This window comes from Zonotrichia albicollis, chromosome 4 (assembly GCF_047830755.1).
Source record: "Zonotrichia albicollis isolate bZonAlb1 chromosome 4, bZonAlb1.hap1, whole genome shotgun sequence".
Taxonomy (NCBI): domain Eukaryota; kingdom Metazoa; phylum Chordata; class Aves; order Passeriformes; family Passerellidae; genus Zonotrichia; species Zonotrichia albicollis.
The window spans coordinates 14,429,360-14,453,339 of record NC_133822.1 but is presented as its reverse complement, the minus strand read 5'-3'; the positions used below and the strand labels follow the sequence as shown (position 1 = coordinate 14,453,339).

Genomic DNA, 23,980 nt, shown 5'->3' with positions numbered 1-23,980 from the left:
GTCAGACAGATGTTTCCAATGCTTTCTCTGTGGCCACCAAGTCTGAATGCAATTTCATTCCTGCGGTGGCAGAGATGGGCCTTGCAGGGTTTGAGTGAAAAGACAGTGAAAGAATACCCACAGATGAATTGGTGCTTCTCTGCCTAATTCATGTAAAAGCAGCGACCTTACACAGAGAGCAGCACAGACAGACAGGTAGAAATGGGGTTCAGTAGGTGTAACAGTCAAAGTAGCAAAACTGGAGTGCAATTCCATGAGAGTCAGCTGCAGAAACTGCAGAGGTAGCAGTACTTGGGAGGAGGAGGATTTTAGCAGTCAGACACTGTGTGTGTAGTCTGCATTTCTGTTTCTGCTGCAGTGCCTGTGTTGGGCTGTCCTGCCCGTTTCAGAGCAGCCACGGAAGCCTTGTGGCCTCTCTGTGTTGGCCAGCGAGCCTGGGGCTCTGCTGCTGCTGCTGCTGCTGCTTGGGGGCTGCTCTGTCCTGAGAGCAGGAACTCATGAGGCTGAAGAAGATCATCTACAGATTGTGCCCACTGTGGACATCTTCTCAGCCTCAGAGCTCTCAATACATACGTGGTTGTACAGACTGTAATTGAGAAGCTTTTCCACCCCCACTTCTAATCTAATCTGTTTTCAAACCACTTTTGAAGGCAAGGCACCATCATACCCTGTGGTGCAAAGATATTCCTTCTTTGTTTCATTGCATTTTAGACAAAGGTAATGAAAACCTACATGCTGTGAGGAGCTCTCCCAGTTACTGCTCTCAGTAATCTACCTGTAGAGGATGGTCAGCTAAACATTCTTATATTTAGTACATTGATTTTAGTAGAATTTTTGTAATTGGACCCTTGGGATTAATCAAGTAGCAGAGTAATGGTTCAGTGTAACAAGATTTTTTATACCTGATTTTTATTTGTGTTTTAAATACACTTTGTCTCTCATGATCTGAAATCCAACTTCATGACAAATTTAAAATTTCAAGCAATAGAAGCATGCTTCTGTTTATATGAACTTGGTGACAACCTGTCACGGTTTGACGCTGGCACAATGCCAGTGCCCCCAGGAAAATATATTCTCCCTGGTGTCTGCTGTGAGATGTGACCAGGAATAGAGCAAAGCATGCTCCAACTTAGGAATAAAGAAGAAAAACTTTATTAACCTACAACTATATATAAAAAGAAACACACACAGAACTCAGAATGAAAACATTCCAAAAACATTCCTCCCCCCCCCACCAAATTTCCAATACATCACAGTAGTACAAAACCTTGGATTCTCAATTCACTTACCACCCCTCAGATCACCAACTCTCAGTCCATCCCCACCCTCTAGATAATCAGTTCCCAGTTCATCAAGAGGAGAGGAGTCCCTCTTGTACAATAGGCTTCTCCTGAAAACACAGTTGAGATCTCCTGTGTTTCCCCCTGGGAGTTCCCTGCTTTCAACCCCCTGTGTTCTCAGAGGCGTATCCATGTCCTCAGTGGCCACACCAAGTGCCAATATTCAAATCTGAGCACCTACTGGTGTGACCACAGCATCCCAAAAACCTCACTTCCTTTTCAAACCAGGACACAACTCCACAGTACATTTCTGACAAGATAAAATGCCAGCTCTTCAGTGTCTTTTACTGCCCTTGTTTACATTGATCATTTCTGGCTTCATTTGCTTTGATGCTTGATGCCAGCAGGTAGGTTTATAGAGCCTTTGAACACTGATGATTTAAATGTATATATTCTCCTTCTAGACCTTCATCTGCAAATAGCATAAACAGCACCAGTTCTTCAAACCACAGTGGGTACGTACCAGAGCTGCCACTGCCTTCCATGGGAGGAGACGTCACAAGCAGATTGTCCAGTGATGAAGGAGAAGCGGATGGAGCTGAAGAATCTGAGAAATTAGACTGTCACTTTTCTGGACACCATCCCAGACCTCTTGGGGTATGTGTCAGTCTCTGGCATGCCTTGCCATTGTTCTTGCATAATTAGGGAGAGCAGAACAAATAAGTAATTTAATAAGAGGTAAGGAATGAAAACCTTACATTCTGAAAACTGTTCTAAAGAGAAAAAATACATTTAACAGAAAAGGGTAAGGATGGGATAACGTAGGAGGAGAGCACTGGTCAGTACACATGATACATTGATGTAGGACAGGATGGACAGCAGAAAATCAGAAGCTCTCTTTTTAGATTTTCCTCTCGGTAGACCTCAAATTGGGTGTAGTTCTGCTAAACTGAGGAAAGTTGCATTGCTTTAAATGTGATGTAAGCAGATATTCTCTTGGTTGCAGCTCCTACAAAACTGTATCTTGCAGTTGGTGACAGAAGGCTAGTACAGTGCTCCATTGATTTCTGAAATCTGGTTTAAAGCAGTAATTAAATGTCATTTATGTGAGTGTATGTGGATTTAGAAACTATTGCTTCATTTATCTCAAAATGGAAAGGCTCTGGTGGTGGCTCAAGTATGAGTTTGAGCAGCTGGTTTTGTCTTTCTCCTGTGTTAGTGAGAAATTTCATTGTAAGTAGTAAAAGCTGCTTTGTGGTATTATCTCTGCAGTGTGAATTTGTTTATACTGTTCAAACCAAGAAGCAGTGGGAGAACTCTTGAAATTCTTAGAAGCTGTTTCTCATAAAAATTGAGCCAAGGAATACATTTACGTGTTTTCCATATGATATGCAGAATAAAACAAACATTGTGATAACTGGTAGCATTGTTTGTATTCCCTAGAGCAAAGAAGACGTTGTTACTGTCAGACACCATGACCCAAACATTAAATGACTGTCAGACAAAATCCTGCATTTGGTTCTTACAGAGAAAATGTGAATTACTGTAGTCCACATAATACTGTGATATGCAGAAACCTCCTGTTTCCTTGCTACTATTGTATGCTACTTTGGTATTCCTGGCTGCTTCTCTATGAATTAAAAACTAAAGCTTCACTGCATGGGTGCCCACACAATTCAAAAAATAATCTAAGTGCAGCCAGTTCTTGTGCATGCCTCAGCAGTGAGGCGTGGCTGTCAATAGCCATTTTGGTTTAGGATCCCAGTTCTAGGCAAGCCCACTGACTCATCTGTTCTCTGAGATCTTAGCATCTCTCAACTGAAGCAGTTACTGGTAGTGAAACCTGTTCTTGGTCTGTGTCAGTGTGAAGACAGAAAAGATCATGTAAATCACCTCCAGATCATGCTAAATTGCTGAATTTTGTATTTAAAAATACTGTTTTCCTCACTAAGTTCCTCTCCTGGCCAGGTGGTAACAATTAAACAGGGGGAAAGTCAGTAGCTACTTAAATTGCCTCTTGGTGGTACTTGATGTTAGTGGTAGCTCACTGGGAGCTGAGGCTAGTTTGTCAACTTAGGTGATGGTTTTAATTAACCTGTTTAGCCTTGTCATGAAACAGACTTAAAATGAACAGTTGCAGTCTCCACTTGCTGTCCATTTAGCTGATAAGTGTTTTGAATTGATGCTCTTCTACCACATGAGTGCTTCTGCTGTCAGCCAGAATTGCTGTGACTGGTCCCTTGTACGATGCTGAGCTGTCTTGTTTCTTGAGGATGGTTTGTAACAGGTTTCTCTCCTACAAACAGGCATTGCATCATTCAGATCAGTAAGACTGAGCTGAAACAAGAGCAGATTCCTGATTGTAACATCTGAGTGTAGTAGGACTTTTCAGGAAGCTCTCCAGAGGAAGGGGTGCAAGTACTGCAGAATTCTCAAAATACTACTCCTCCAGTTGATTTTCATGCACTGTGAAGAGTGTATCCCATGTTCTGTTGTATCACAGATGCCATGGATGATAATTCACTTTTTTACTGAAATGTCAGGGGTTTGTTTATTAAGTAGATACTAAAGATGTTCCCATTGCACTTATTTTCCTCTTCAGTTATATTTTTATTGCTGTGCTTCAATTATGAGATTTAAGACACCCAGAACAGTGTAACTTGTCGTTCTGAGGCAGTAAGAATTTTTTCTCTAAAAGTACCTGAGCAGTTACATTCTTTTTCTGGCACTCATTCATTAATGAACTATAAAATATACTGTACACTAAGCTGAAATACTATGCCCATATTTCATCATTCTTAAAAAAACTCTGCTGTAGATCATGAAAGCCACGTTTTAAAAGAAGTTTTATATGAATGATACATATTAAAGCGTTTTATTTATTTGATTTATTGATCAGTCAATAAATATATAGAAATACATTTTTATAAGCAACATTGAAACCTTTTCTTTCAGTTCTGTTCATATGGCAGTCGCTTAATGGGCAGAGGGTACTATGTCTTTGACAGAAGATGGGACCATTTTCGATTCGCATTGAACTCCATGGTAGAAAAACACTTGAACTCACAGATGTGGAAGTAAGTGGGATTTTTATGCTTGGTGGGTAATTTACATTTTTCATTCTGTAAAACTTCTAAATTAAGCACTCCATGGCCAGCATTTGTAAAATTGCCTCTTAATTAATTACCTCTTAATTACCTCTATTAAGGTATAGCAGTAACCTGTGTACAAATCTTGTCTTCTCTGTTAAGGAATATATAGCCCAACAGAATAATCTCCTAGTCCAGTGTAAGTTCCTACCAGATTTAGGACTCTTTTTAGTCCCTAAGGATGAAGATTTTTGCTTAGAGTTTCATGCCTTTATCATGCCCCTGTATCACCCATTCAGGCTTTGCTGTGCAAGGCTCAGGAGTTGTAAGATAAGGAACTTGGTGCACATCTGTGTGCAAGATGGAATATGATAGGTTTTTAATCCATAGTGCCCTTACTGCCTTTGGGATCTTAAAATTCTGATTATTACTCATTGTTGAAGCACCTCTCTATCACATATGCAGGTTCCAAGCACTATAGGCTTTTACTACACAGAGCCATTGAAATAGACTGCACTTCTAAAATAAATGTTAGTTCTTAAAAAAAAAATTAATTTAAAGTTCATGGAATTGACAGATAGGATTGATTTTTTGGGGGTATTCTGCTACAGAATATGCATTCTTCTTCAATGTAATGATGCTAAAGTGCAGTGTTTCATGTCACTGTTTATTATCAGGACTGTGTTATATTCTTTGGATGCCAGCCATTAGATAAACAAGGTTTGATTTTTATTTAAATATATATTTTTAAGCACTAAAGCTTGGCCTGTCTGACTATCCTAGTAACTTAATGATAATGGTGCCATTGTGGTAGGAGTTTGGAAATGGTTGGTTCTGCCATAAAAGGGTCAGTTTCATGTCTGTTCAGAGACTTGATCATGCTCAATCTGCTTTGTAAATTCATAAACTAGCGTCTGTCACCTTCCACAAATAAAAATATTTTAGTTTCCTTATATAGGAATATTAAAATTTGTTACTTATTGGCTTTGTTTGTCAGGAGAAAAGATGCTTGGGCATCTGAAAAAACATATACCACCACTAGTACAAACTAGTACAGAAAACCAAACCTCTGTAGTAGTTCTTCGAAACCAGAATTAAACAGGCCTTATCCTGCTCCCACTAAATCTGATTTTAAAAGTTTTCCCAAATGTTAGCTGTTTATGTAATCCCTAATACTTTAATGAGCCCCAGCCATACTCACTTGTCTGTGTAGCACAGGAAGCTGACAGTGCCTAACCCCTGTTTTATTCCTCTGCCCTCCTCTGGGCTGACCTTTCCCTGTGCTCCCCAGGCAGAGCTGGGTGTGAGGCCACTGTTCTGTAGCTCTGCAGCTGTGGCCAGAGGTGCAGGGATGCAGGGCCATGTTCTCAGAACTAACATTAACAAAGTACTTTTATCTCTAGCTCTCAAAGTACTTTGCAAAGGTGGGTAGGAATTGTTGGCCATTCTTTAAAAGGAACCTGAAGGACAGCTCTGATAAGCAGCTGTGTTTGCATTGCAAGTGGCAGGCAGTAGGACTTCCTCACTTCTGACAGCTTGGACTGTGTGGAATCCCTTGTGTAACTGTGCCATAAACTGTGTTCTGTCCAACAGTCTCCATAGGAGGAATACCTGGGGAGAACACTTGTAATTAGGATTTGATTTATGATAAAACAGCACACCCAGGGCTGCTCTTTTGTCGTACTTCTGTAAGGGCAAGAGTAAGCCTTTAAAAATGGGAAAGGGGTCAGTAGTGAGGATAACAAGGGCAGAGTTATGGGGCTGTACAGCTTCTTAGAAAAGAGAAATAGGATTAAAATGTGAATTAAATGTAAGGCTAAATAATGGGAAAAGATCACACAATAGTTTTCCAAGAGACATTATGAAGGTCTGGTTCTTCAATAACACCACATTAGATGAAATAATAGGTGATGGCTGAATGGAAAGGAATTTGAATACATCCTACTGATTTCACAGGTAATATTATTATACTTTCTTCTCAAAAGAGTATTCAGCTGTTTATAAAGCTTATTATTAAGCTCTGTTTAATATCTTGTCAATGTTTCACTATTAGTGAAAATTAATCAATAATTTGCCCGTTTAATCCCACCTAACCAGCTCTCAAATGAGCTGTTGGGAATAGCACTGCATTTGGAAAGAGGTGATCTTTCCTCTTTGTGCTCAATGATTAAGTGCTTCACAACCCCCCTGAACTGGCTCATTTACTGCCTTAAGAAATCTAACCTATGAGTTTAGGTTGATATTGAAACTGTTCCACAATCTGAACTTTGAAGCAAAATATATGTAATTAATGAAACATAGTGACTAGGATATGTATAGGTGCCACTGTCAGGGATTTTATTTGCTTTTTTTAACTGTTTGGTAAAATAAGAGAAGGAAAAAGGAAATGAAATTTGTAATACTGTGTTTAAATTGTAATACTGTGCACTTAATTGCTGTATGTGATTTATAGAATAGAATAGGAATCAAAATTACAATTAACTAGGTTTTCCTTTTTGAATAAGTTAATGGAAATTATTTCTTGTCTGCATTTTTTGCATGGAATTTTTTATGTATCTCATTTTTTTTTTCCTTTCTTTTTCTTTTCTGTTTAGGAAAATCCCTCCTGCGGCAGACAGTCCCATGCCTTCTCCAGCAGCACATGTCTCCACTCCTTTTCCAGCATCTGTCTTACAGCCCTTCAGCAACCCCAGTGCAGTGTATATTCCTTCAACACCTATCAGTTCAAGGATCACTTCTTCTTACATAATGACATCAGCCATGTTATCAAATGCAGCCTTTGTGACAACGGCAGAGACGAATTCCATAATGTCACACACCACAGCTTTCCCTCACGTGGCTGCAAGCCTAAGTATCATGGACTCAACTTTTAAGGCGCCATCAGCTGTGTCACCAGTGCCAGCAGTCATCCCTTCCCCATCCCACAAGCCATCCAAAACAAAAACCAGCAAATCCTCAAAAGTCAAAGACCTGTCATCTCGGAGTGATGAGTCTTCAAGTAACAAGAAGAAAAAGCCGCAGTCGTCGTCTTCGTCCTCATCCTCATTATCTTTGCAGACATCTTCCTCATCTTCATTTTCAGGGTCCCACAAAAAGAACTGTGTCCTGAACCCCAGTTCAACGTTGAACTCCTATCAGGCGACATCCTCCTATAACAGTGTGTCTGTGCACAATACCAATAATGGAACAAGCCCACTCAGTGCCAAATCGGAGCCCTCAGGACGGACTTCACTGTCAAGTAGTTCAGCAGACTCAGTGAAACACATGAGCATGGTAGTGAGCAGTATTGACACTTCTAATCTGTCTGTATCTTCTCTCGTGCACCACTCAGGGGACCACTCCCTGGGAGCACACAATGCAGTGTCTTCTCTACCCCTTTCTTTTGACAAATCAGAAGGAAAAAAACGTAAAAACTCTAGTTCTAGTAGCAAAGCCTGTAAAATCACTAAAATGCCTGGTATGAATAGTGTTCATAGAAAGAGCACTGCCAACCTTATTTCTGCGGTGCCAGATCCTACAAGCAGCTCCATCTCTCGGCAGGTAAGGGACTCTTCCAGTTATTTCTTTGCAGATCATGTCTGACTTCCTTGAAATATTTCATCCATTCTGAAAAGAAAATACCACATTTGCTTCAGATGGGTTTTCATCACACAACTTACTTTCTAGGTTAAATGCAGAGACATATTTGTATTTGCTTTGTACCAGTCATAGAAAGATGTTTTGAGAGTTAAAAAAATTTTATATATACATACATACCTATGTGTATGTATATATATACATATATATGTATATATATAAATACTTTCTCAAAATATTTTTATGAGATTTTTTTATTCAATTATTAAAGTACCTATTTGTATCTCTGAAAGTAAAATTGAATGTCCAGAATGGATAAATAATTTTTAGAAAAAAAAAATTTTCTTAATTCTCATCTCTCTGAAATAAATTGTGTTATTGAAAACAGGAAGATGAGAGTCAGAATTTTTGTTCATTTCTTTTCCCAAACTTGTTGCTGGTAATTTCCTAATGCTATGCTAGTCTCTTCATATCTCTTCTGATGTAAAGATGTAAAACACATCTACCTTTCTCCTGGAGAGATTCTGAGGTGTTCCCTGTTTGAAAGTGGAAAAATCAAGAAATTAAGTTCTTAACTGGATGACCTTCAGGGTATATTTGGTTGCTTTTTCAGTGTTCCTGTGTTCACAGAATACTGAAGTCAGTGCCGCAGATAAGGTTGCACACGCTTCCTTCATTGAGAGCTTTGGCTCCTCTTTCAGTGGTGCTACACAAGAACAAAAGTATATGTGGAGTAAGATCTGGTGGGAAAGCTGCCAATATGATCTCTATAATTATCTAAATATGATCTTTATAATGATCTACTCTTTCATTCTGCGACTGTGTCCAGTGCTGTGCTGTGCACACAAAACAACACTTGGCCCTGGCATCTGGAAGACAAAGCCATAGAAAATAGGATACCTCAGAGAATCCAGAGAAGGTAGCTTAGGAAAGTTTGGCTTTGTTTGGTTTGGATTTTTTTTTTGTTTCTGAAACTCTCATTTCCTTAGGATATTGCACATTAAAAAAAAAGTGGAATTTTGAAAAGAAGATAGTAAGGGCAAAGCAATCCATAAGTAATGTGGCAGAAATGGGAGAGGAAAAAGGGAATAAAAGAATCCTAAAACTGCTGTAGGAGACAGAATGAATGTTTCAAAGAATGGCCTAGCAAGTACATTTTCTCTTTCCTACTCCCAGCAGAGGTGCAACAGAGATTACTTGTTTGGCTTTTTAAAATGGGAAGTGGCATTGTCTTTCTATTGTAAGCCTCTTAAATGTGTCCTGCAATCTGAACTGATCTTCAAGTAACTGAAGTCAGCAGAGGTTGCTGTAAATTCTTCCTTCTGTCACTCAGTCTGAATTTTGAAACACATGTCCCCAAAAAAGATTAAATTGCCCTGAGGTTTAAGGTGTCAAATGGAAAGAAAAAGTAAGTACAAATTGGTGCTTTGGTGCAAACTTGGGTAATAGGAAATGAATTATATCATCTTTTCCCAGGACACAGACTTTGTCTGTAGCTAGCGCAGTGTGAGGAAATCTTACAGAGATTCTGAGTTCAAATCCTGAGCTCCCTTGGGGTCAAATCTGTTCCTGTGTGTCATCCCTGTTTCAGTTTGTGATGTATTTCATCATGTTGCACAGCAATAGAAGTAAATAAACCACAAGAAATCAATCAGAGGTCTTTGCTGAATATTTGTAAAAATGTAATTCTGGCTAGTATTTTTTTCTTAAGTAAGAGGTTAAATATTTGTACTGAGTGTTAGAATATACAGATATTTAACCATGTTAAAACATTATATTAAATATGATACAGCTATTAAAATATGTTACCTCCTCAAAAATAGGAGGTAAAATGGAGTTAATTGTATTTCAGAAATCTAGCTTGCAGCTAATTGTCTTTGTGACAAGGATACTCTATGCAATACAAAATAAATTGAATTTGAACCCATTTAAGCATATGGGTCAAATATTACATACTCTACATGTGTATATTGAAGCTCTGGAGAATACAATACACTGAATTCCCTTTTAAGCTGTGCTGTTTGACTTGATGTGTTCTAGAAATACAATTACATTAAAAATCCCACCCAAAAAAATCTTAAAATCTTACTCCTGTTCCTTGATGTAATAGGGGAAATTGAAGAGATTAAGAACACAGCAACAGGTGATATGCTCAGGTAGAGTTTTCTTATTTAATTCAACTCTAGACTGGATAGATAGTAACTGGAAATGTTAATCATTGGGTTTTGAAGTACACTTTATTTTTAAAGGACACTGCAAAAAAAAAAAAAATTAGTTTTGGCCTCCCACTTATCCTTTTGAAATGGTGTTTCCCATCATTAAAGACCCAAGACATCTGGGAAACTTTCCTTTCAGAGTGCTGTACCTGTCCAGCCTGTGTGGCCATTTCTCCATTTAAAAGGAGGACATGTATTTATTATGAAGGGGTTTATGAATGCTGTAATGGCTCATGCAGAGAAGAAAGATTTGCAGATGTGTCCCAGTGTTCTGAATGACCAGGAGAGATAAAAGGTTGTCTATCTTTAGTGAAGATTTGTAGCTGAGGAATGTTATCCTCTAGAGAACAGGCAAAACAAGCTGAAGGGAGCAGGACAGGCAAAGACTCATCCTTTCAATCTTTGTGCACCACGGGAGCACCTTCAAAACTAGCTGTAAATAAAAACTTCAAACATTTATTCTAGACAGAGTGTGAGCAGAGAACACTGTTTCAGTCTCTCTGTGAGAAAGGGCAGGTCTGGAGAGGAGGCGAGAAGCTACCTTTCAGTCTGTACCTGAAATGGCAGAATAACCAACAGTGCTGCAGAAGGGAAGGAGAAAGCTGCTCTTGTGCAGGCCCTGCCAGCCCACGCCTCAGCCCCAAGTCTGTAAGAACTGGCTGCTGCATTTCTCACTGCTTAGGAGACAGGTCCTTGCTACCTCTCCATCAAAGGATTAAAATGATGTTACTTGAAGTCAGTGACTTTGTAAACAACTATTCACACTGCAGTCATCTGCCATTTACAGACAGGTGTCCATGGTTCAGTTTTATCAGTCTTGTAACCTCTGAGGAACTACTGCTGTGACTCAGCAGCTGTGGCCCTTCTTGTATCACAACAGAAATACCTACACCATGTTTACAGGCCATTGTAGAAAAGCCTATGACAGGCTGCTCTTGCAGAGCGCTGTGAACTCACAAACATTGAAACAAGCTGTTGGAATATTTGTAGCATTATAACAAAGTATTATAAAATATACATTTTAAAATGTATGTATGTGTACTACAGTTTACACTCATTCCCAAAGAAATTCTCTGATGCAGTAAATGGATACAAATGCAAATTTGAACCTTTGGAGTTTCATTCTTTTGATTAATATTTACTTATTGAGTAATGATATATGGGGGGAAAATGGAATAATTTAGGGCATGCTGTGGTGCTTGGCCACTTGGTTTGAGCTCCCCAGGAGTGGGGAAGGTCTCCTGGGGAGGATCCCATGACTTGGAGCAGCTGCCCTAAGTGACTCCAGTAACTAGAGAAACCAGTATTTCAGTCTAGAGAGGTGGGGGGTTACACTTTATATTCCTTCAGCTACTGTTTTGTATGTTATTTTCTGACCTGTAACAGTATTTATGTGCCTTTTAAGACTATTAAATTATACAGGCTCTGAGAGATAAAGGTGATTCTATCTGAAGTGTATCTTTTGCAATAGCAAAATACCTGTGTTCCAAATGCAACATGATTAGTACCATGTTACACAGGGAAGGGAAGGCCATCACCAGCATCTGAATTCAACTGACAAATTTGCCTCTCAATACTGCTCAATTAATGTTTTTCAGATTGGAAAAAATAGCAGTGTAGCTTTGTCACAATCCAGTCCTTCGAGTACATCAAACCCAGTACACAACAGACAAGTAAGTTGCTTTTAAAAAAGTGTACTTAAGTAGTCTGTAAGCAGTTTTGAAACATTTTATGCTATAAAACCTTAAAAATTCCTTTATGAATCCAGTTATTTATAGAAGCTGCCTTTTGGTGAGCTAATAATAGATTTCTCCTCTCATATAATTTTTCCAACTATTTTCCCCTCCCAGAATTATGAATTACACATTTTTGGTTGTTTTTCACCACCTGTATTATAGCTCAGGTTGGCTCATGTGCTGCTCACTGGCTGTTGCTTTGGTGATAAAGGCTCAGCAGCAGCAGCAGCAGATCTCTGTTGTTTTTTCTGTCCCACTTCTCCTGCTGAGCAAGATGGCACAGCAGAGTCCCCAGACTGGCACAGGAGGGACAGCTTTTAAAAATAGGCCAGAAGTGAAGCAGCAAAGGGAGAGCAGAAACAGGACAGAGAAGATGAGGCAATTGACTATTCAGAGAAACTAATGTGAAAGCATAACTAACTCATGTGTAATGTGAGTTCTTCTTAAACAGGCTCTGAGCTAGATAATGATAATAAATGCTGTAACTCAGCTTTTTTGATCTGGCCCTCATCTGTCTGGAGGAATGATACCCTGGTTTATTTTGATATGGCCCCTACTATTTGACTCTCCCAAGTTGAGTACTTTATGAAGAATATAATATCAAGTTCTTTAGTGTGAAAAGGTTTCCCACCTCAGCAAGGTGTAGTCACATGTAATCCAGAGGGTTTTTCTGTACAGCCAGTGTCTTAGAATTCTGTTATGTATTCTGGCTAAATTATGCATGAATAGTTATTCCAAATGGCTGTGCTGTTAGTTTCTGCTGTGTAGACGCAGGAAAAGAATAATAATGATGACCCACACTCACACTTTATGCCCATTCAAAATACTCTGAATCTCTCATATCTTTAGATGAACTGCCAAACAGTAATTTTTTTTTTCTCTCACTGCTGAATGCAAATAAATATGGAAGAGCTACTCTGAAGGGAAAAAGTGGAAAGTTTCTTCATACTTCTAAGGAGTGGCATTTTCCTGTCTGACACTGTCATCCAACTGCCAGTGACAAACTGTTCTGAAGTGCAAAACTGTTTTTGTTTTAACATCTTGCTCCTGTGTTAGTATAACATAGACGCTACCCGAGGAGCAGAACTTGTTGGGATCTGTTGCCTAGATCCCATGGGGAAAACCTCAGAGTACAAAACATTAATTTTGTGTCAGCTCTATGTAAACTGAGACTATTGCAGAGCTTTTCAGCTGTCTGTTTTCATAACTTTATCAAAAATAGAAGTGTTTGCTTGTTTTAAGCCCCACAAATTCTTGCTTATTAAAAATGCTTGTCAGTTTGGTAGTTGAATTTGGGGCTCAAAGTATAAATACAAAAAAAAAATCAAGTTGATACTAGATTCTATTTAACTTTTTTTTTTAAAACTTACACAGGTGTTTAGTATTTGGAACCATGAATAATGATTCCCTATTTAATAAATGCTTGTCACTGTCAAATCTGAGCTGCTTTGTTGGCAGGTCTTATCTCCAATCTAGCAATTGAATAGTCCCTACATAAAATTTCTGCCTTAAACTATGCTGTAATATTTCATTATAAAGGGGTTAATAGTTAGGTAACAATAAGTGGATCTTACAAGTATGTGCTGTGTCAGTAGAGGTATTACTGTGCGAGCTGAGCTCTCCTGTTTTGAATGTTAGTGTAACTATAACCATGAGAATCAGGGAGTCCAAGTGAAGCAAGGTCTGTAGGCAGAGACAATCTCTGCTATACACCAGGGTTTATAGTTGGAAAAATCTGGCAAGTTTTCATGAATACATCACACCAACAGACTCATAACAATGCAGTTGGAAGCAGAGTTGCAGCTGCTGAGCTCAGTGTGCATATGGAGCAGTTCCTCTGGGCTGCCTCCGCTGTGTTCCCTGGCCAGGCAGCCTGGCGGAGCTGTCTGCTGGCTCAGAGGGGGAGCCAAAGGGAGAGGATTGGTGTTCTCAGGAGAAGGGAGAGGGTCCATAACTCACCACAGGGCTGAGTGGCTGGGTGAGAATGTGGCTTTTGGAAAATTGTGTTGGGCTGTAAACCCAGCCCACACCCCAGTCTCGTTTGTGCCTGGGACTGCCCGGGTGCAGTCCGGCTGGGAGAGCTTCCTGTGGCTTCCCAAAGCAGCCAGTGACAGTGAGAGACACATGGCAGTGCTGTGAAAGTCACCTGCCCCCCATAGCTGAGCGTTTCTCCTTACTGAGCTGTGAGCTGAAGGTGGCCTGTACTTGTTCTGATGTCACAGGAGCAGCTGCTTTTGGTCATTTGCTCCGTGTGTTGAAGTTCACTCGGGTTCTCCCGTGGGACTGGTGGATGATGAGAATTGTTGTGGGCCTGTCAGTTCCATCCCATTGTGTTAAACTCCATCAGGCTGAACTCAAACAGATTCTTCTCAATTAATGTTTAATATGAATATTCCTGCCCCTCTTTGAGACCTGAATTAGGGATTGTATACATAAAAGCATGCCTGTTTTTCCAACTATTATTGTTGCTTTAGTAAAAGAAATTCTACTTTTCCCTACAAAAACTACTTGATCTTTAAAAATAATTAATGGAATGATAGTTTTACAGTCAAATTATTTGTGCCTGTATGTATTAAAAGTTTGTTTTCTCCAGATTTTATTCTTGTTCTAGGTTTTTAACTAATCAAGTCTTTTTGTCTTCATAGTGCTTTTAGGTGCCTGAAAGTGTTAACACTTCAAGACCTCAGTATGCGGTGGTTTTTAAATACTGAATAACTAGATCAGTTTATTAAGGGAAGGTGACAACGTGTGTGCTGTGTGAGGATTCCTTGTGCATGAAAACATGCTGTGTAGAGGAAAAGATTCTTCAGAGTTGTCGTCTAATTGCTGCTCTTTATTTGTAATGATAACCAAGTTAATGAACATGAAATTCACCAAAGCTTACTAAGATCAGACCGTCCCAAAAGGAAATATGCCATTTATTCAAAGCAGTTCCTTTCCTTAAAGGTCTAATGTAATCAGTAAACAGGGAGGAAATTTAGTTCAGGGACTTGAAATAAATTCCTGCTTTGAGTACTGTCAGCCACAGACATTATTGAAGTGTTTTATACCAAAAGACATTGTGTGATTTTGAACCTGGCTCTGGTTTCTCTTTTAGAAGACATCAAACCGGACTGGTAGAATAAGGACTCTTCCATAACAAGGAAAAGGAACCAGCCTATAATCTCTAGCTCTCAGCAGCCCTACTCCACAGGGTTTTTCTTTTCTATGTCCTGCAGATGGATTTAATCTTTTATGAATTTGTGGTTTTAATGAGAATTAAATTTACAGAAAACTGTAATAGTGATTTGTTTAGTTTTTCCACTTGTATTTGCCACTGATCTGTGCGTTCTGCTTGGTTATGTTTCATGCCTTTTAAAGCTGTTAGCGTTGCAATGCTCCCTTTGTTTCCTAACCAGAACACAATGGACATTCCAAAACAAAACAAAAATCCAGACCATGATTTGAATTTATTTAAAGGATCTCCAAATTTTTTCATTAAATAAAAATTACAGTAATTCTGTATTTAAGCTTGTCCTATGGATAAAAATTGAGTGCATTTCTTAGTAATTTGCAAACAGCTGGGGCACTGCAACTTTAGGGACTAATCCTGATTGGTGCTCTGTACCTACAGCATTTAATAATTTCAGTGGGAACTCTGAGTGTTCAGCCTCTTCCAAAATCAGGCTCTTAAGGAATCTATACTTCAATCAATGCATAGCAGAATTTTGCACCAAACTGTAATTACTGTTATCAGGGCCCAATGTGCAAAATCCCCATATCTTGGGGGATTTCCAGACCCTTAAGAACACAGCACTTGATAACTTCAGTGAGCAGTTTGGGTTTGCGAGGACAGGAGTTGAGCAGATTGGCTTGCATTAATAGAATTGCACTGACAGTGTTTCTTATAGGATTACTGAATAATTTTTTAATAAAATATAGATTTTATAATCAGGAAGCCAATACTAGGTACTGGAACAATAGTACAGAGGAGTTAATTTTTATTTCTACAGTGTTAAAAGTGCACTTATATGCTGGTTTATTTACATCTTGGGGAAAGGCGAGAGACTGCAAATAGGGAGATTATTACTACTTTCTTTTTTAAAAAAAGAAGGGTTAAGGCAAATTTTAAGACTAAAAATGTTTAAGCAATTATAAACAAGGCTAGACCCTTTGAAAAAAAGTTTAGAAATATTCTTAAAATAAATTTTTATAGTGTTAATTTTGTAATAATTTATGTTTTGCTATACTTCAGAGCTAACTGACCGGTATAGTTTCAGAAACAGTATGAAACTTAGGAAAGTTTAAGCAATGTTTATATTTTTAAAATGTTCTTTGAATTATGTTTTTATTGTACATTTCTTCAGACTGAAAAATGTGTACATATCTTTGTTATTTTTGCACAATTTTTGTCTTGTTCAGTTTTAGGAGCAGTACTATGTTGATTTTTTTTAATTTATTTTGAGTTATAAAACTGCAGGATTTTAAAAATCTCAGTAACAAAGTCATCCTCTGTAATCAATGAACTGCTATTTCTAGTTGTTGAGGGAAAACAGTGGTTGTGAGATTCAGTGGTTGCTTCTGAGAAATAATGCTAATCAGTGACTGAAGGAACAATTTTGTAGTTTTAGGAAGCTTTAGCTGTTTCCATGCATCTTTTAATTGGAAAGCTGAATTATGGAGCCTGTCCTTTGAATGCTGCTTAAATTTTATTTTCAACTAGCTTACACCTGACAGCATTTCAGGAAAGTTAAGCACGAAGTAAAATCCCGTGGTGTTCTTTCATCATCAAAGAATCATTATTTAATGAAATGTATTGGAAATTTTAGCCTGCAAAATGAAATGGAAGTAAACCTTTGGGAAAAAAGTGGATACAAACTGGACCAGCCTATAATGCATTCTTAGTGTAGCATTCACTTGTAGTTCTTTTTCTTCCCCATTTGCCTGAAAACCTTGTGATTTGTTTCCAGCAATAGAGGCTCAGAAGCTTTGGTTGTTCCACATACGCAATGCATAGGCCCGTCAGCCATAAAAAGCGACTTGGATAACTTGTATGCCTTCTTTTGTATCGATGTAACAATTGTAAATAGTGCTGATCGACCTTTGTAGAGAATAGTTTATACAGCATATTCTATTATTGCTGATTCTCAGTGAACTATTGTTTTAAAAAAAAAGAAGAAAAAAAGAAATTTTTCTATTTACACCTTATATTTTGTTATGCTGTTGACCCATGGCACTTTAACAAAACTCTGTGGGTTTTGCATAGCTGGTCAGTCATGGGATATATTAAATAACTGTTGTTGCACAGAAATGAATTTGCACCTGCTATATTGTGCTTTCCTACTACAGATTTTAGAACCTTTTCCAGAAGACTTTTGAAGAAAGCATGTCCAATCATTCTAAGAAAAAAAATGCCATACTTGTACAGCCAATTTCTTTTCTACAATCCATATTTTGTAACACTAAGTATTTTCATTCTTTGTCCTGCACCTTTATGTATTAGCAGTATCAAATAGAATTCATTCCATGCTTGTGATAATTGTAAGCAGAATAAATGTCTAAAGTAGGTGTAAATAGTAAATTCTATGGCTTACAGTTTAAAAAAGGAAAACCAGAACAAACATGTATCTGATTGATACTGCCATGGTTCAACACCGGGCCTGGAGATATTCTCTAGTGAGCGATTGTATTTTTTGTTTTTTGCTTTATTATTATTTTTTTTTTTGTAACATGGCTTTGTAAATAAAATAATTTATATGTTTGTAAGAAACAGATGGGGTTTGTCATTATTTCTTTTTGCAAAGCAAAAATGGTGTGCATTGCTTTCTTCTCCCAGAGGCTGAAATACACTTTGCAGATGTCCTGCACTGAGAATTCCACGGTAGTTCAAAAGATCTGCCCAGCTTTCTGTACAGGGCTGAATTGCCCTGGGATTATTTTTGGCATTCATGTCTAAAATGTTTCTGTATTTACATGTCAAGACGCGTGCAGCGATCAGCTACTGAGGTTTTTTGCACTGATAAACCATTTTTAAATTCCTTTGCTTAGCTGAATGCATTTTCTCATTCCTTATCAGTGTAAGAATTAACTTTGTTACAGCTGCTAGATTTAGGAATTCTCACTTCAATGGGCAGGACAAATTTATAACCACTCTTTTTATCATCATTAATACTAAACCCGCAGCTCTTATCTAGGCATTAAGATTCTTGTTCTGTGCAAAGCCTGTTCCAATTACAGATCAAATGAGACTTAAATTGTTCATTGGCTCGACAGCTCTGCAGAGAGGATTGCAGTTTTTTCTCTTGCAGCCACCCTCTTCTGCAAATCTGGGGAATATGGACATTTCATGCTCCTTTTATGAAGTAGCTGGAAACTGTCTTGGAGATACTGTAGGGAAGATGCTCACAATTACAGTACCTTTTTTAAAAGCAAGCAATTTGGATTGCAAACTGCATTTTGTGTGCACACACTTGGAACTGGCAGAGGAGATAGGAAGCTGGGCTGCCTTGCAGGAAAAGGGAATTGAAAGAGGGAAATTTTACCTTCTAGGTAAACAGCTTTATGTGTAATGTCTTGCACTTTCTGATTCCTGTCCCAAAAGCTAATCCTGAATTTCCTCTTTACTGTCCAGTTAATGCCTTGATCTGAGATACTAAGATACTTGTATTTTGAAAGCTTTTTTTTTTTTAATCTTTAGTTTATCTTTTTCAGTACAGAAAAAAATAATATCATTAAATAGTAGTAGATGCTGAAGTTTCATCTGATAAAAGTGGTCTCCATGTATGGCTAAAGATAACTCTGTGTTTATAAGATGCTTTGCTATTTCTAGCAGCCATTAGAAATTAAAACTACAGCCACGAAAACAGAATATGGCTGATATATTAACTGTTTGCCTATCACTGCCTATGGCCAGCAAGGTTGGAGACCACTGGCTTCCCAAAAATGAATCAGTAGTTTTTTAGCTCTTTTTGGTATGTTGGAATTATCTATAAGCTGTTCTTGTATTTGGAGCTGGGTTTCCCCTCCTTTTTCTGGTTATGCACAAGTGTTCTGCTTGTAGCATTCCTCTCCTGCTTGTATTCTCTAACATGCTCTAAATATCACCCATTTTAGAGAGAAGCAAACCACACTGTAACTTCTTTATTCATTGCACTCTCATTTTTATGCTTCTGTTTTTACCATGGAACTATTTATTTTAGAAGGAAGTCATTGCTGTGTGCAACCAGGATCTGTTTTATTCTTCCAAATCTGTCAGGATTCACAATTGGAAAAAATGCCAAATACTGATTCCAGAAATATTTGGAGGAGAGTCATACAACACATTCAGACTTCAGAACACAAGAATGTTTATTTCATGCAAATCTTTCTACGCTGTTTTGCTCTTTGAATACTTCCTGAAAGCAACTATTCAAAGCAAATGCAGATCTCTTTTAAAAGAGACTTTTCTAAGTAGAAGAAATCTAAAGCTGATCATTGAGCAGCAGGTGCCAGTCTGCCCCTTGCCTGGGGGATCCATGGCAGGCGGTGCTGAGCTCTTGTTCTCATTTTGTAAGGCACCACAAATGACACAAACTGGATTCTTTTCTGTGTGGGTATTGTTGTTTATGGCTGACCCAAAGATATTTAGGTCTACTCTGTGATCTGTTGTCCCTACAGAAAGGAGAAGAGAAGCTTTAGGAGAAGTTTGCCAGCAATAATAATCAGGTTCCAGGAGAATTAGATTTGAGGGTAGGGACACCAGTAGGGATTTGAGATGGGGCAGTACCTTCAGCTGTGTCCTCTGCCCATTTCCCAAATGTGCCATATTGAACTTTGAAATTCAGTCTGGGTTTGACTAACTTGGAGCAGTTGGCTGATGTGACATCACTAGGGTAGTTTTTCAGAAAAGCTGTTTATTGTGGACAAAGTGCATTTACAGAACCCACAGGTGTGAAGGCTTTTGGTGTAAGTACAAGGAATGGCCTGATGAACACGAGTGCAGCCCTGGGAGTCCCCTGTCTGTCTGCTCATTTCCAGCCTGGCCCCACTGAGGCAGCAGATGAAACTGATGGAGGAGACATCACTGCAGAACAGAAACCATCATCCCTTCCCAGTGGGAAATTACCTCAGTGCTGATTTGGAGCACCATGGCACAGGTTAGTGAGATAGCTCACTACTGGGAAATGACTACACAGGCTCAACCTCTTTGCCTTTTCCACCACAGCTGCAGAATATATATATATATATATATATATATATATATATATATATAACCTCAGTTCTAAGGTGTTCTCAACAGCCTACACAAGAAACCTTCCCCTCTGGTCAGCTCCAGTCTTAAATTGCAATGATTTGCCTTCCTTTTTCTTTAGTTTTCTCTTATTTTGATCCATAATCAGTTGGGGAGTTTTGTGGTGTGATTTCTTGGGCATTTGGGGTTTTTGTTGTTTTTATAATCTTGCCTTGAGCTACTCCTTCCACATTACTTTTCTTTAGGATTTGTGTTTGTAACACCAAGTGCTCTTCCTGGTAACTCTGCTTTTACAAAGTACTGACTGATGTGACTACAGTTAGAGCAGATGTGTGGATTTGCAATCAAGTACAGGAAAAGTCAGGGGTTATTCTTCAGAAACACAAACCTTTGGAGATGCACAATCCATACTTCTGCTTCCTAACTGCATGCCCACCTTTTTTTGCTCAGAATGTCTATTTGAACTATGGGGTGTCAGAGACACTGAGGCAATGGAGATGGACCTCTGATCTCTCCCACCCTGTGGAGTGTGAGCTCATTCTACAGATACTGCTGGAATAAAAGTTTCTGTGCTTTGAAGAGCCATGGGCTCAGAGCCATGCTTACACAGGAAATACACTGTGTATCTCAAAGAAAGCAGGCTCCTGCTCAAGTAACTTCTTTTTTCCCCTTTGCCTTCAGCAGGAATCCAACCATAGTTCCAGGAAATCAGTTTTGTGGCTTTTCAGCCCACTGAGAAGTGGACAGTTCTGTTACAGTAAAGTCTTCTGATCTCAATCATGTTGTGACTTATTCTTCTCCTTGACTCAGAAACAAGAAGTATTTCTGTAATTCTGATTTATTTTTCCCAGTACATCATTTCTGATGGCAGGTTTCACCTTTATTTTGCGGCTGACTGGGAGAAAGGAAAAGAAGAGCCAACATTCACAGCTTAGACTGATGACTGTGGGCTCTTGTTCTTGTGGAGAGGACTGGGATGGCACAAGTGGTGATCCAGCTACTCCTGCAGTACATCAAGGACAGTTTTTTGACAGAAGGGCTCAACAAGGCGGGTGGGGCTTTGCTAGACATGCTGCTCACACATAGGGAAGGGCTGCTGGGAGCACTGACACTGCTGGCAGCCTTGGCAGCAGCGACTGCAGTGTAGCAAAGCTTACAGTTCTGAGGGAAGTGAGGAAGATAAATAGTTGAACTGCAGTCCTGGAATTCAGGAGAGCAGACTTTGTCTCCTGCAGACATTCTGTTGGCAGAATCCTGCAGGAGACTGACCTGAAGGGCCCAGGAGAGCTAGCTGCAGCACAGGAACAGTCCAGCCTGACCTGCAGGGAGCTGAGCAGACACAGGAGGAGGACAGCATGGCTGAATGGAGAGCTCCTGACAAAGCCAGAGGCAAAAGGCAAGGACACAGACTGTGGAAGCACCCTAGAGGAATAAACACTGCCCGAGCATGCTGAAACAGAAACAGGAAAACCCAAAGCTCAGCTGGAGTTGGAATTAGGGAGGGATGTGAAGAACACTTCCAGTACATTAACATGGAAGGAAAAGTAAGTAAAATATGGGCCCCAGTACATGTGAGGACAGGGAGGTGACAGAGGTGCACTCATTGCTCCCTTGGCTTCAGTTTTTAACTGGACAGGTCTGTGCTCAGAGCTTTGGGCACAGTTTGGGCAGTGAGGTGCTATCTCCAGGATGTCTGAGTGAAGGACTGCTTATCCTGCATCTCTGTGGGAAAAGCTGGGCTTGGTTCAAGGATACAGGCTGGTACCATTTCTGTGCAGCTGAGCACTGGAACACAGAGCAAATGGTGTTGGGGAGTCTCCATTCTGGAGACAGTAAAATTTTGACAAGGCTGTGAACAACCTGAGCTGGTCTTTGAAATTAGCCCAGTTTGAAGAGGAAAGGGAGTTTGACCACATGATCTCCAGAGGAAAACTTCAACTTAATTATTCTGCTGTTCTGTACAGTAAAAACAACAAAAAAAAAAGCAGTTCTGGCTGTTGGGATAATCAGTACTCAGAAGCTCAATATTTCTGTAGCTGAGCACTTTCCTCTGTAAATGTACAATATAAACTCCCCTGATGAGGAGCTCACCTGTATTTTGGAAGTGCTTGGGGGCACCCAGAGGGAAGCTACAGTGGGGCTCTGCCAAAGCAGCCTCAGCAATGGCAGCACCAATCCCTCCAGCTCACCCTGGGCTCCCTGAGAGCTTCCCAATGCCAGGGCAGCAGAGGGAAGCAAAGCCCTCAAGGAGCTGCTCTCAGCAGCTGTGCACAGGAAGCCTGTGGCACATCGAGGGATCCTTCCCAGCCTGTGTCGCTCCTGTCTTTTCCTGTCTGACCAAGATTTCAATCTTCTGGCACTCCCATTTGAAAGAACACATCCATCTGCCTGTTTTACCCTGCAAGACAAATGGTTGTTCTGGAACCAGCTGCATATCTGACCTGCAGCCCTGTTTCTCTTCATTACAACTCTTAAAGGCTCATTGTAGTCTATTTAGCCCTATTAAATTAGATAAAAGGCTTAAATTACTAGTGATATTCTGTATAAGGCTCAGCTTCTATCACAACAGGTATTAAGCCTTTTAAAGAAATCTGATTTATATAACCAGGATGCTTTAAACAGATGAAAATAATTTGGTCCTTTAGTTCTTTATTAAAACTTATTTAGCAGCACCTCTATAATGGACCCAGGATACTTTCAGGTGTGTGTCAAATCCTGTTTTTCTCAGCCACCAGAAGTTCTGTTTACCTTACAATAGCCCATGGGAGCTCCTTGCAAATTATCCTGAAATATCATACTTTAGGATCCATATATATAGCAGGTACTATCATTATATGAACTGAGGATAATAATTTCTTATGTAAATAATAAATACATGATTCTTCATCAGAATATTTTTGAGTAAATGAATTGTAATTCCCTAATAGTGAAATAGAATTTTTAAAAATACATTTCTAGTTGTAAATCAAACTGTGATTGCTCTGTTTAGAGATTTTTTTAACCATTCCTCAGGGATACAAACTTAAATCCATAATTCTTGTGCTTATTCTTAAAATTTTAGCCTTAACATGTATTTCTACTGTTTATCTTTGTTGACTACTAAAGGAGAAACATCCTTTGCCAGATGCTGGGTTTCCTTCACCCAAACACTGACTGACCTACCTACCAGTATTTCACTTGCTCCTTCTTCTCCTGTCAGTCTTCCTATCCTTAGGTTCTCATCTTCAAGAATGTATTTTCCACATCTTTATTTCTCCTCTGCTCCAGCTCTTCTCCTGTTTGTACTTCTCCACATTTCAATCTACACTTTCTCCTATGGCTCTTTTTTTGGAAAAATTTTTGCTAATGCTTTGCAAACTCTGCAGAAAGGCATAGAAAGACAAATGCAGGAATGGATTGAGTAATGTTTTACTCAGGAGAAGGACGTTTCCATCACTGCCTGGCAACTGTCATAAGAGGCAACTGCTACAAACCTACAGTTCCTCTAGCCCTAATTGAGACTAAAAGCAGGTAGCATAGTCAGTTTAAAATAACAGAGAAGAGAGACAGCACATGGCTGTACAATCTCTGCAGCTTTGGATGCTGCCTTTCTCCCACTTTATCTAAGAAAAAATTAAGTGAATTCTATTAATGTCTTGTGATATTTTAGTGTTGGCAAATAGTCAATTATATTTAGCACTAGATTTTTCACAGGAATACTATTCTGCTTTACTATATGCTCATTTATCATTGTCTGATTTTATTTGATGGCCGATAGCTATATCATTGTAGATTTCCTTAGGTTTTTGGTTTTTTTGGGGTTTTTGTTTTGTTTGTTTGTTTGTTTGTTTGTTTGTTTGTTTGTTTTTAGTGGGATGGTTTACTTGATTATGGT

General features: G+C 39.1%; 1 protein-coding gene across 9 annotated transcripts in view; it reads left to right on the top strand.

Moving 5' to 3' along the window:
- The window catches only part of ATXN7L1 (ataxin 7 like 1), a 111,473-nt gene extending 93,827 nt beyond the window's left edge, over positions 1–17,646 (top strand). For 7 of the 9 annotated variants that reach the window (XM_014264162.3, XM_005482656.4, XM_074538862.1 and 4 more), the window contains 5 exons: positions 1,745–1,937; positions 4,236–4,357; positions 6,964–7,909; positions 11,760–11,834; positions 14,995–17,646. In XM_014264162.3, the coding sequence (XP_014119637.2) occupies positions 1,745–1,937; positions 4,236–4,357; positions 6,964–7,909; positions 11,760–11,834; positions 14,995–15,036 (1,378 nt within the window). In that variant the 3' untranslated portion in view covers positions 15,037–17,646. Of the gene's footprint in view, positions 1–1,744; positions 1,938–4,235; positions 4,358–6,963; positions 7,910–11,759; positions 11,835–14,542 lie in introns of all 9 variants that reach the window. The other 2 variants (XM_014264161.3, XM_026790814.2) reach the window with 2 other exon arrangements.
- Positions 17,647–23,980: the final 6,334 nt, after the last annotated feature.